General features: G+C 37.5%; 1 protein-coding gene across 1 annotated transcript; it reads left to right on the top strand.

Moving 5' to 3' along the window:
- Positions 1-4,417: 4,417 nt before the first annotated feature.
- Positions 4,418-12,204, top strand: LOC119771480 (5,6-dihydroxyindole-2-carboxylic acid oxidase-like). The gene is made up of 7 exons (XM_038267507.1): positions 4,418-4,991; positions 6,468-6,790; positions 9,006-9,210; positions 9,325-9,492; positions 9,576-9,755; positions 9,829-9,975; positions 11,462-12,204. The coding sequence occupies exons 1-7, from the start codon at positions 4,625-4,627 to the stop codon at positions 11,647-11,649; spliced, it is 1,578 nt and encodes a 525-aa protein (XP_038123435.1). The 5' UTR covers positions 4,418-4,624; the 3' UTR covers positions 11,650-12,204.
- Positions 12,205-13,211: the final 1,007 nt, after the last annotated feature.

The following is a 13,211-nucleotide window of genomic DNA, read 5'->3' as shown; positions in this document are numbered from 1 at the left end:
GAAAGCTTCTAGATAAAACAGGTTGAGCGTCACGTCTTCAACAGCCGAGACCAGATGTCAATGAGGGTTATTAGAATTCCATAATAGTGGTGCATTTAAAAATGTGTGTCCTGAAAGTGCAATGCATGCCCTTTATTCCCTTAACTTTCAGATTCCCATTTACTCCAGTGGAATAGGGGTTTCCTAAAGACAGCCTATCACGAGGAGTGAATGATACCCCCTAACATATGGTCAAAGTGGCAGAAGACAAGAAGCAAAGTAGTATTATGTACAGCTTGCAGCTCCTTCCTAATAATGCCCACTGTGCTGTTTTTACTAAAGGCAAGGATTACCATTAAGCCCGAGTCACATCTTCTCACATGATCCCGTTCACTGCCCAAGGTTTGAGCTGTGATTACTCACATAATGGTAGCTGGGAGAGAAAACAGGGTTAAAATATGCAGTCGGCTGAGGTGCAGTCATGGGACAAAAAGGAGATAAACTTAAACATACAACAGGAACAATACAGACATTTTCTAAATCTTGCAGGTCATAAGTTGCATTTTTCATCAGTGAAAGGTAATATTTTTTGTCTCAGTCAAAAAGAATAGGTATTGAACTTGAATGTTCACTGTAAATATATTGTTTGCAGTAAACAGAGCTGGAAGCATTGAGGCCTGTATGCAAAGATGATTATAAGAGAACTAGAAGCCAACCTGCTTTTACTTTCCTCAAATGCAATCATTAAATAAATAGATCTATCTCTTTCGATTTATAAAAAAAAACTTGAACTGTTTAATGCACTGATGCTTCTTGTTAGGAATAATCATCAACAATCTATTTAAGGAAATGTGAAAATAATTTATATCTATGCTGTCATGGTGCTCCTCCTGATGTTTAAACATGCAGTAGATTGAGATGTAAGAATAATGAGCTTAAATTCTTCTGACAGCTGAAATGCCCAGAAGGCCTCCAACCAGTTCTCAAATGTAACATGGGAACAACTCATGCATAAGAAATTTGGCGGCATTTTTCTAATACATGAGAATGAGCTTAGCTGCCAGCTTTGCGTAATCCCACCCGTCACGCCCCGATTATAAAACGATGCTACCCGACTATAGCTTTTATCGGCAACGTGAAGTGCATGTGACCAGATTAGAGAACCTTTCTACACTGGAGAAAGTTTCCCCTTCTTCCAGAAAGATCCTGCATTGTTTCAGGACCATTGTATCACATTTAAATGATTTATTACTTTGTATGTTTCTTTTTTTCAAAATGGACAAACGTCACAATTTGGTTCCACAAAACTGAACATTTAACTTTTAGGGCATAAAAAGATCAAAATCTAAAGCAAAATCCTACATCAAGGGGGATATTTTTGCTATAGATTTCTATTAAAACAAAAATTGTACAGTGCCAATAAAAAACGATTTAAGACATACTGTACAGTTAATGTTGAAGTCAAAAAGCAGAAATCAGCTTTTATACTCAAAATTCTAAATGGCTAAGGTACGTTTGAAATGTAGATATATTTCCCCTCTTTGTCTGAATTTCAATAGATATGCATACAACATCAGTTTGCAACAAACACATCCCTAAGGTGTTTGAAAGCAGACACATATTGCTATTAACTTATCAGAAACCATTCTGAGATCCAGCTTTAAAGGAATAGTACACCCAAAACATGATTAGCCTTCATTTTCTACTCACCCCCATGCTGAACAACACTCTGGAGTACTTTTTTGATATCTCAAATGCATCTGGAGATCTGGGAGGCTTCTTGCTGTCTGCTGACATTCAAATAATGGAGGTGCCCAGCGCCCGAGGCAGAAAGGTCCATAAAAGTCCACAAAAAACGTTTCAATATTCCTCCATACTGCTCGTCCAATGTATTCCAAGTTTCCTGAGTGGGTAGCATCCAGAATTTACTCGAAACGAAGTCATTTAGAATGTTTTTAGAGCATAAACAGTAGTGTATAGGATTTCCTGAAAGTGCGCACATGCGCGATCACGACGCTACGGAAGCCGGCAGACCAAACCAGCGCATTCAGCTCGGCAAAGAACTCATGCTCTTCCTCAACACTGAAGTCCTCAGACATTTTTCTTTCGTTGTTTCTTTCTTTGCACAGGTAAACGGCACATTTCTTCTTCTACGCTTGCATTATTGGCAGAGGAGACGCTGAATGCACACTTTCATCTGGTTTGGTCTGCCGGCTTCCGTAGCGTCGTGAACGCGCATGTGCGCGCTTTCAGGAAATCCTATACACTATTGTTTATGCTCTAAAAACATTCTAAATGACTTCGTTTCGAGTAAATTCTGGATGCTACCCACTCAGGACACTTGGAATACATTGGACGAGCAGTATGGAGGAATATTGACACGTTTTTTGTGGACTTTTATGGACCTGTCTCGGGCACCATAGACCTCCATTATTTGAATGTCAGCAGACAGCAAGAAGCCTCCCAGATCTCCAGATGCATTTGAGATATCAAAAAAGTACTCCAGAGTGTTGTTCAGCATGGGGGTGAGTAGAAAATGAAGGCTAATCATGTTTTGGGTGTACTATTCCTTTAAAGCAACACTCTGTAACGTTTAGCCACTAGAGCAATAGACCTGTAACTTCCAGAATTAACAACCCTTAACGCAACTGGCTACTCTAAACTGTAACTAAACTAAACAATCCTTCTGTGTGTTTTTTAGAAGCAGACCTCATTGGACCAGCATATTGAAAAGTCATCAAGGTACTTGTAAATACAATGTCACATTCACCCTTCAGGATTACATCTTACACCAGAGAAAGAAAAATATGTCATTCAAATAATATACCAAATATGTCAAAATATGTGTCATATGTCAAAATAAAAGTCATTCATGTTTTATTGCCTAACAACAACTTTTAGCTTAGCAGAGATCAGATTGCCATAAAGCGGTACTCTAGGTCACCTGACTCATTCAGTGATGGATTCGACCCTTTTAAGTTATAAAGGGAAGTTTTTGACCTGAAAAGTCATCTGATATATCCGAGATTACGCTAACTCTTGGGGTAAAAGTTAAGCAGTGTTGCTTTATAATTTAGTAAGCAGTGGAACTTGTCTTATTTTACTGTCATCTAGTTATATTCATTTTTTAATGAGGAGCCGTTCTGGTGTTTTATGTGTTAATGTTTCGCTCCGACTCCCCTCTTAGTAGTATCCGTTTATAGCAAAGATATGATTAATCTTATTTGTTTTTGTTGTATTCTGCCTAATTAAGTCTAAAATAAAACTGATTTGCATGATGTTTACCTTGTACTGTAAATATTGAAAGGTCTCCCCAAAAAGTTTACTTGTCAACATTCTCTAAGTACCAACAGTACAGCACAAATACTATCAGTAGTTACTTTAAGAAAAAAATTATTTAAATGTCTGGTTAAAACTGTACTAATTCATGATGAAGAGGCAGCTGGGGGAAAAATTTCAACAAATGTTGCTCAAGCAGTTCACACAAAAGAACAGCAGGAAGATATCTACAAAGATTCTTAATAATATTAATAGCCACCTGTGTATTTATGATTTGATCATAAGCTGCCTGGCATCCCAGATCTTCAGTGCCTCAAACTATTTATTCAAGAATTGATTAGATAATCAACAAAACTTTGCAACTATGAAGTAAAAGAAAAAAGAAAAAATTGTTTTGTTTTTTCTTTAAATTCATATACTGAGTCCTTTTGTTACATCTCAGTAAAACCAAGTACAATTTATTGCTTTCTGCTATCCTGGAAGAATATCTGTCAGGGGACTTAAAAGACTTGAAACTGGGCCAGAGGATAGGGATCCTAAACATGCAGCCGGAGTCACATTAAAAAAAAGGTCACAAATGATAATGATGGGTTAGAATAGCACGACATCCAGATATTAATCCGAGCGGGCAAAGTCTAAAAGTCTCAAATGTAATGCTTTTCTACAGCATCTGAAAGGCTGAACTAAAAAGCACTCAAAGAATAAAAAGACTTTTATATTAGAAGGCGAATTCTTATTCTTTGTAAATACCATTTGAGCTTTAATGGCTCACATGATATAAAGGAAGGGGGGTAAAAAGAGGGGCTTTAGAAGTCAAATGATCTCAGACACTATTTTTTTTTTCTAATTTTTTTTTTTTTTAAGTTATTTCAGTGTATTTCTGCTATTGTTTTGTGTTGCTGTTTGGGCTCCCCATACATCTACACCTGTAAGTAGGTGTGCAGCTTTTTTAATTTTCATGCTGTGAATTTTTGTATTATTTTTTTTTCCTTTCCCCATCCACCAGATGACTTTTTGAAGAACAATGCTCTGCATGACCGGATCACACTATCCTCTCTTTTCTCCCGTAGGAAATATGATGTTTTGTGAGGGGGAATCACGCGGGAGTCCGAAAATCCTGGTAGTCATGCGCTAATCCGGTATTTAAGGTCAAACCTCCGGTGCTTTGGGGGGAAAGAAAGAGGGAAATCCTGCATTGGCACAAGAAGAGGGGAAGTCATACACTTAGTTTGTCTGAGGCTCAGGTAGTTGAAAGTAATGAACTTTAATTTAATGAGTCAAAAGTAAGCTGTGTAATTTCCAAGTGTTATTGAAGTAACAGAGTGAGTGAAACCCCAGGAGCAGCCGCGCGTAAATATCTGGAAACATGACTTGGAGAATGTTATCATACAGTGTGTCTGTACTGCTGTGCGCACTGGTGGTAAGGGCCCAGTTCCCCAGAGAGTGCGCCACCCCAGAGGGGCTGGTGAGTGGACAGTGTTGTCCAGCGCCCCCCGGATTCCCCGGGGATCCATGCGGCCTCAGCGCGGGGCGCGGACAGTGCGTGTCCGTGTCGGTGGATTCCCGGGCTCACGGGCCTCAGTATCCACACGATGGTAGGGACGATCGGGAAAGATGGCCTATCCGCTTCTTCAACCGCACCTGCCAATGCAACGGGAACTTCAGCGGGTATAACTGCGGCCGCTGCAGGCATGGATGGACCGGGCCCAACTGTGATCAAAGGGTTTCTGTTGGTGAGATTTTTATTCTAAATAGTAAAGGAGCAACTCTACCTTTTTGTGCTGGAAATATTGTTTTATCTTTTTAAAAAATGTATATATTTGCAACTGGTTTTAGCAAAAGTCTTTAGATAAAAGCAAACATGATGAAAGCAATCAAGGGCAAAAGGAGCCACAATAAACCCAACTCAATTTAAGAAGATAATTATACTCATAGGCTCACATGTGATCCAACTTTACAATGAAAAATATTAATCAACCACAATTATAAAACACCCACCGATAAAAAACTAAAATAAAATGTGTTTTTGACCTCTTAAAAGCACATAGAGGCACTTATTGCCAACTCTGAAACTCTAACCATAGTCATAGTCTAAATTCTAACCCTTTTAAGCACACAAATAAAATATCTGACGTTTTCAACATTATCTTTTAAAAAATAAGACACCATTAGATTTATTAGAAACTATTAGATCTACTTTAAGTCAGAAACCCCAACAAATGCTTGATTTTTTTTGTGGCACCAATACAATAAAACAACTAATAAATGCTCTTTTTTCATCCAAATATATATATATATATATATATATATATATATATATATATATATATATATATATATATATATATATATATATATATATATATATATTTTGTTTTTTTTTTTTTTTTTTTTTTTTTTTGAAAAAACAATAATTTCACAATCCTTTACAAAAAAGGGCAATATCCCCTAAGTTTTGCACTGAATCTGAAACCCCACTCAGATGAAAAGCTTCAAGATTATTGGAGAGCTGCAGTGAATATTTTCACACAGGGCTTATTCCTTCATCAAACACAGGGGAGCCCACTTCCAAATGACTGGACATGCAATTAGGCACTGTTAAACCTATTTGGGGTGCGAACAAGGTCTGATGTTCCTATATGCCCCGATGTCCCTATGAGAAGTGAGCCATATCGCCTGTATTTAAAAAAAAGCAATGAACCAATTTTTATACAAAAACACCAAAATGGCATATTATATCAGTATTTCTGTAAATATTTACTCTGCATGTATTGCAGCATATTGTGAATCAACTTTACCCATCAAATTCTATCAGTAGTTTTATTGGCATAAGCAGAATTTGCAAGTCTGACCAATCAAATGCTAAGTCAGATGAAAGGATTACATTGTTTCACAACAGACTAAACTATTGAGAAGCCAGATGATGATTAATACCATTGAGAAAACCTGTTTAATAACTGTGCTAACAAAGATTTTACTTTTCCCATTTGAGTGTTCTTTTTTAGGAGCTATAGAGAAGCCTTTTTTTAAAATCATACATTTGCATAAATAGGTATTTGAAATTTGATACAGAGAAAAAATCTTTTACACAGAAAGCGAGGAGCAGGTCTTAAGCAAATTACAGACTGATTTTAAAATGATCTTAGCCTATTGTCTGTTTATTAAATGACTTTAACTCTTCATTACAAAACGTTTCTGATTTCCCACAGTGAGGAGAAACGTGATGCAACTCAGCGCAGATGAGAAGCGTGCCTTTGTAACGGCACTACATCAGGCCAAACGCACGGTGCACCCCGACCTGGTGATCGCGACACGCCACTACTCAGACATCTTCGGCCCTGACGGGAACACAGTCCAGTTTGAAAATATCACGATCTACAACTACTTTGTCTGGTCTCATTACTACTCTGTCAGCAAGACGTTTCTGGGCGCTGGTCAGACCAGCTTTGGTGGGGTAGACTTCTCACACGAAGGCCCCGGGTTCCTCACCTGGCACAGGTTCCATCTGCTGCAGCTGGAGCGAGACATGCAGGTGAGGAGATATATGTAGAATATATGCAATGATTAAAGTCATATGCTACTTAGCTCTGCTTGTTTATTGCATCTCCAGGCATCCTTATTCACCAGAAAATCCTAATTGACTTACCAATGTCATGCTTTAATAAGTGAATAGCTTGCAAAAGCCACTGTAAACAATTTGTGGGCTTTGGTTCCACTAAGTTAGCAAATTATGTTTTTTTTTTTTTTAGAAGCAAAACAATCTGGAGTGAAAGAGGTTTTTCTTTTCTGAAAACGCAGTAGACATTTTTAATAATCCCTTTTACAAGGGGGATACAGCTAAGATTGAAAAATGAGGCTGGCATGTGGAGCTGAATCCTTGGCAGAGAGCTGGACTCCCACAGAGAAACTTCATCCTTATATCCTGTGCAGGTTTGCTGCTCCACTTCCCTAATTAGGTGCTTTTGTTCAAACCTGGCAAAACAGAGTTGGAAACGAGGAAAATCTAAGTTGGGATTCTCACTGAAGCCATCTATCTTGTAAAAACAGAAGAAAAACAAACCCTATATTTGAACTGTGTGGATCCTTATTCTTTCTCTTTGAGGGAAAATATATGTCTAGTTTGTAATTAGTGGCTTTCAAATGCTTTAAGGTGCTTGTTCGTATTCTAAAAATTTAAACATGTTTATTTTACAAATGATTTTGCTTAGAAAATAATCTTTATAGGATCTTTGTTTTTTGCCATGTCATTTCTTTTCTCAAATTTCACTCCATGTGAGTAAAGTTATAGAGGAGCTCAAAATCAGAGATGATTGGATCAGAGATTTGGGGCTTCTTTTCATTTTTTATATTATATTGGTCTTAAACAAATCTCAATTCTCATTAAGAGCCATAATATATACAAGTAAATCATTCAAAATGTTTTATATACAGGCTACCTTTTTTAGGGCTGAAACATTTAATTGGATTATCAGAATCAGAAGAATCAGTGTCAGAAGAATCAGAATTCTTTATTTTGTCATTGCTCCACAGGGGTGCAACGAATTTTCTCGAAAAAGAAAAAAACAGTACAAGCAATTAGTGCAAATTAAAAAGAAAAATAAATACGAAAAAGTTTAAATAGGGATACTTAATCATAGTTAATCAGTTATTGAGATAATCAGTATTGAGACTCCTAAATAGCATTTAGCTGACAGAGCAACACGCTTAGAGCAGTAATTATACCAACGTTGTAAAATAATATAGAAATATTTAACATTTAAGATAAAAATACTTTTTATCCACCAATATCATCTATCCAGAACTTCTCAAGTGGAACATTTTTGGTTTCACCCGGCTTGAATTCTGTAAAAAAATATTTTTTAAAGAACAGATTAATCGATTAGCAAAATGAATGTTAGTTGCAGCCCAACTTTTTTTTACTCGAGTAGTTACTATTACTTATTTATAGCCTCTATTTCTACCATTTACTCTCATCTTCTGTGCTAAATTAATTACAAACAACTGAAGAACAGTTTTTTTTGCCTCAATAATAAGCGAATAATATCTAGTTTGGAAGCAGCACAGTTTTATAAATTGGACAATGTCAGCATTCTGCAAGAGTTCCAGTATCCTGTCTTGTGATGAGGTAAATAACAATAAATAATTATGTTGTTTTTCATTAATACCAATAAGTTACAAGCATTTCATCCATGTATTTAATACCAAGCTACTGTTAATTGCTATACTGCTGGTATGGTTTCTGTGAAAAACGGACAACAGAGTAGTTGCTGTTTCTAACCCAATGCCAAGACAAACTTCACTTTTATACTGAATTAACCTCTGCATCCGTTTTGAAGCAACATTCCCTTGTGAATTGTTTCCACCATTTAAATGCTACTCCGATGTAGACCCAAATTTTGGTTCTGTTAAGCCCTCCTGTTATCTGCTGAAGTCTTGCTCTCTGTCACCTCTTGCAGCCTGAAATATGTGGTAGAAAGTAGTTTTCACTTAAAATGCTCCTTAGATCACAGTGCTTCCTTTTAACTTATTTGTAACTAATCCCTTTTATTGAAAATACTGTAACAATATTCATTCAAAAGAGTGTTGCTAACATGACATGGAGTGCATTGCAAAGACTGGAACTTTAAGTTCTTTCTGTTCTTTTCAGAGCATTTCTATTTATATCTATGTATCTCTGTGCTTATCTTCTGGGTTGCAGCACAATAAAATAAAACCAATTACAACTTGAGACTTTTTGTATCACAAAGGACATGCTGCAGGATCCCTCCTTCGCCCTGCCTTACTGGAACTTTGCCATCGGTGGGAACACATGTGACATCTGCACGGACGACCTGATGGGAGCCAGGAGCAACTCTGACATGAATTCCCTCAGTCCCAACTCTGTCTTCTCACAGTGGATGGTTGTGTGTGAGAGCGTTGAGGACTATGACACACTGGGGACCATCTGCAACAGTAAGACAAGTGTTTATTGAACACACAGATTCCTTTTTATCTTTTCAGAGGAAAACAAAGAGTGTGTGTGTGATGATGCTCCTTTTTTTATTCCACTATTTTCTGTCTCTTCAGGCACAGAGACCTCTCCAATCAGGAGAAACCCAGCAGGAAATGTCAACAGGCCCATGGTCCAGCGTCTCCCAGAGCCGCAGGATGTAGCTGATTGCCTACAAGTTACTACTTTCGACACACCGCCTTTCTACTCCACCTCCTCTGAGAGCTTCAGGAACACAGTCGAAGGTGAAGTAGACCTCAGTTGTTTCTCTGTGTTCAATCCATTTTTATGCATTTACACTGGAATGTCTCCCATTTGGATTTGCTAGGCTACAGCGCCCCCAAGGGGAACTATGACCCCATAGTGAGGAGCCTCCACAACCTGGCTCACTTGTTTCTGAACGGAACGGGAGGACAGACACACCTTTCACCCAATGACCCAATCTTTGTCCTGCTGCACACCTTTACTGATGCTATCTTTGATGAATGGCTCAGAAGACACGGTTCAGGTGCCATTCCAACTAATCCTGATATGCAGTTGTAGCGAGTTTGTTTCCTCTTACATGACTCTTCCTCTAACAGATTTAGCTGTGTATCCTGAAGAAAACGCCCCCATTGGTCACAACAGGGGATACAACATGGTACCCTTCTGGCCTCCAGTAACAAACGCTGAGATGTTTGTGACTGCCCCTGAAAATTTGGGTTATTCCTATGAAGCCGAGTGGCCAGGTATGCAAAAATCTTTCTAATTTGTTCTTGTAGAGTTACAAAAAAAAACTAACACATGTTTTTGCCATTTTGAAACCACATAAAAATTATCTTTTGGGATTTTTATTGGACCAATCAAGGCTTTGCCTATTTGGCCTACATAGAACACTGTCTGTAAGCCTAAACAGTGATAATAGTTATATATATAGTCTTCCAGCAGGGAGAGAAAGATGGATAGACTTAAATACAGGGTAAATATGAAAGAACACCTTTAAGCAGCCCAACAACCTTAAATATGCATCTAAAGCAACAACGGAATGGTTACGATAGAGGTTTCTCATCTGCTACAATGCTTCAGTCAAAGTCAAAACTTACAATTAAGAATCTCAAGCAAAAACGGATAATTTAAAGGGGAGTGGTTAGGGCATTGCCAAAGGTTCTTATTCGTCCTGAGTTCAGAAAGCATCTTTCTGTGCCATTTATTTTGAATTACCCCTTTTTGTGGAATTTGGGGAGTGGCGGCCTAGTGGTTAGGGCATTCCGATTGGAATCCAAGGGTTCTGAGTTCGAGTCCCACTCCCACAGACTGCCATTCCGGGTCTCTGAGCAAAGAGCCTTAACCCCTCACTGTTCCCCAAGCTCCACACAATGGTAGCCCACTGCTCCCCAAAGGGAAGGGATGTCAAAAGTACATGAATGAAATGAACACTTTGCATTTAACCCATCCCCTTGGGGAGCAGGTGCTCCCAATGTGCGGCGCCCGGGGAGCAGTGAGGGGTTAAGGGTCTAGCTCAGGGACCGATAGTGGCAGTCTGTGGGAGTGGGGCTCGAACTCAGAACCCCTGGATTCCAAGCTCTATGCCCTAAACACTAGGCCACCACTCCTCAAATTCCACCAAAAGGGGTAATTCAAAATATATGGCGTTCACCTGAGGGAAGTTGCTTTCTGTATAACTTTTTATCTAATGTGTAGAGGACTTGGAAATTATGGTAAATGATGACTAATGTTTCTAGCACTCTAGCTACTTTAACACATCCATCCACCCATCTTCTAACACACTTAATCCCAAGTGGGGTCGCGAGGGGTGCTGGTGTTCCAGCTGTCAATGGACGAGAGGCGGGGTACACCCAGGACAGGTCGCCAGTCCATCGCAGACTTTAACAAATACATAAAAGTCAAATTTTTGTGCATACCCTAGTAAGAAGAAATGGGAAAGAAAAGAGGTCTGAATTATTTTTTTTTTCTATAAATGATTAATCATGAATTTTACAGTCAGTTTAAGAAGAATTCAAAACATAAAAAACCCTTGGATATGACTGATTTTATTAGACTAAAGAAGAATACTTGGAAATGCATATTCTTATTTGTAAAAACAACCACCTTTTATTAAATTATGCACTGCATCTTGGGTTACTGGTTTTCATTTTGAACTGGCACTGTACAGTGTATACAATAGTGTAATTTGACATGTGAGAAAGTAATATTTCTCTGATTTTATCTCTCCAGCAACACCTTTCACTATCACTGAAACAATAACCATAGCCATAGTCGTGGCTCTTGTGGTGGTGGCGCTCATCTTCGCAGCCACCACTTGTGCAGTGCGAGCCCGGTCCCACAAGATGGATGGCCACCAGCCTCTGCTCAGTGATCAATACCAGCGCTATGACGACGACAAAGGCCAATCTGTAGTTTGAAATCTCTGTTACCTAACATGTCTTTTCTACTGAAGGAACAAAGCATGTTGTTTTCTGTTCTCAATAAAAAGAGGAATTTTTGCAGCGGGCATGCCCAGCCCCCAAAAAAGTTAATATTCAGAACTGCTGTCTATTATGCAATCGCATCAACATTTTATTTGAGAATATGTTGACAATTTTGTAGTAATTTGGTTTACTGAAATAATAAAAGAGTTGGAAATCATGCTAAATTATTCCCTTGTAAAGGATCAGATGTAAAGAATGTTAAAGTAATACTTTCTCCTTTCTCTTCCTCCTTTTTGAAGGAATACAGTATATGATGCATGACTTTAACATACACTCAAAGGTTTTCTCATAAAGCAACTTTTAATAACCTCTTCTTGAAATCTATGCCAAACTGAGGGAGCCATACTACCCACAAGGGGGTGCTGTTGTTCAATTCCTGACACCGATCATAAAGCATTAACTAAAAGTTGCAAGCCTTCTTTTTTATGGCTGACCGATGTCTTGCAAATAAAACAAGTGATCAATAAAAGGAAATAAGGCCAAAAGTTTTATGTTTGTTTTTTTTTTTTTTATATGGTTCCATCATTCAGAAAATTGTTTTATATAAAATATAGGCATAGTTTTACAGGCCATAAGTCGTGTTTTTAAAAATCTATTTTGTGTGAAACAATACAGATCACATTTGATCTATGTTTTGTGGTTTTCAATATGGATCTTATTTAACGGCTACATGCAGAGAGGAAAATAACACTGAAAATAAATGATTTGACAAGTAGAACCCTAATAAAAATTTCACAATTCAAAATTTGTTTTCTTAAGTATCTTTCATTGTTTCATCAACTTTCTTTTCTTGATAGAATGAAAAAAACTTAATGAAATAGAAACCATGTATATAGTGTGATTACAAGTGTCAATTTGGACTTCATAGTATATATATACAGTATATATATATATATATATATATATATATATATATATATATATATATATATATACACTTTTAAAAATCAGTTTTTTTGTTTTTTTCACATATATAAGTCGCTATCATCATAAAAAAACTTTGAATAGACCTACTGTAAAGAATATAGTCAAACTGATTTTAATTTATACTTTAACTAATCGTTTTCTTTATATCCTTTAATATAAATTAGGCCAAAGTGGTCAGAGTCCTTGTGCACTTTGCAAAAGTTGCTGTTTCAGTTTTTGCAAAGACTTAGCCAATCAAATAACCTCACTGATGAATCCATACTTTAACTGATTTATTAGCAGAGCTGTCAACTCTCACCCATTGGGTGTGAGACTCACACATCTCAGTGTCCTCACACGCTCACACTTCATATCCGCAATTTTTCACTCTACATAATGACAAACATTAAAACTCAACTCCATTACACTTATTTATCTATAAAAATATCATGCTGATAAAAATCCACTAATTTAGTAATCCATTCATCCTTAAGTGGGATATAGAGAATTTAAAACATGACTTTAGCTGACAGTGACAGAGTGACCCATCTTGAGCAGCAATTATACCAAAATTGTAAAACAAATATGTA

The sequence above is a fragment of the Cyprinodon tularosa genome, unplaced genomic scaffold (genome assembly GCF_016077235.1).
Source record: "Cyprinodon tularosa strain WSP-4 unplaced genomic scaffold, ASM1607723v1 ctg674, whole genome shotgun sequence".
In the NCBI taxonomy this organism is placed as follows: domain Eukaryota; kingdom Metazoa; phylum Chordata; class Actinopteri; order Cyprinodontiformes; family Cyprinodontidae; genus Cyprinodon; species Cyprinodon tularosa.
This window is presented reverse-complemented; position numbering and strand designations above follow the sequence as displayed.

Coding starts and splice junctions, on each gene's coding strand:
- LOC119771480 (XM_038267507.1), top strand. CDS start 4,625: ATGACTTGGAGAATGTTATCATACAGTGTGTCTGTACTGCTGTGCGCA. Junction 9,211..9,324: donor ACTGGGGACCATCTGCAACA/GTAAGACAAGTG, acceptor CTGTCTCTTCAG/GCACAGAGACCTCTCCAATC. Junction 9,756..9,828: donor GCTCAGAAGACACGGTTCAG/GTGCCATTCCAA, acceptor TTCCTCTAACAG/ATTTAGCTGTGTATCCTGAA.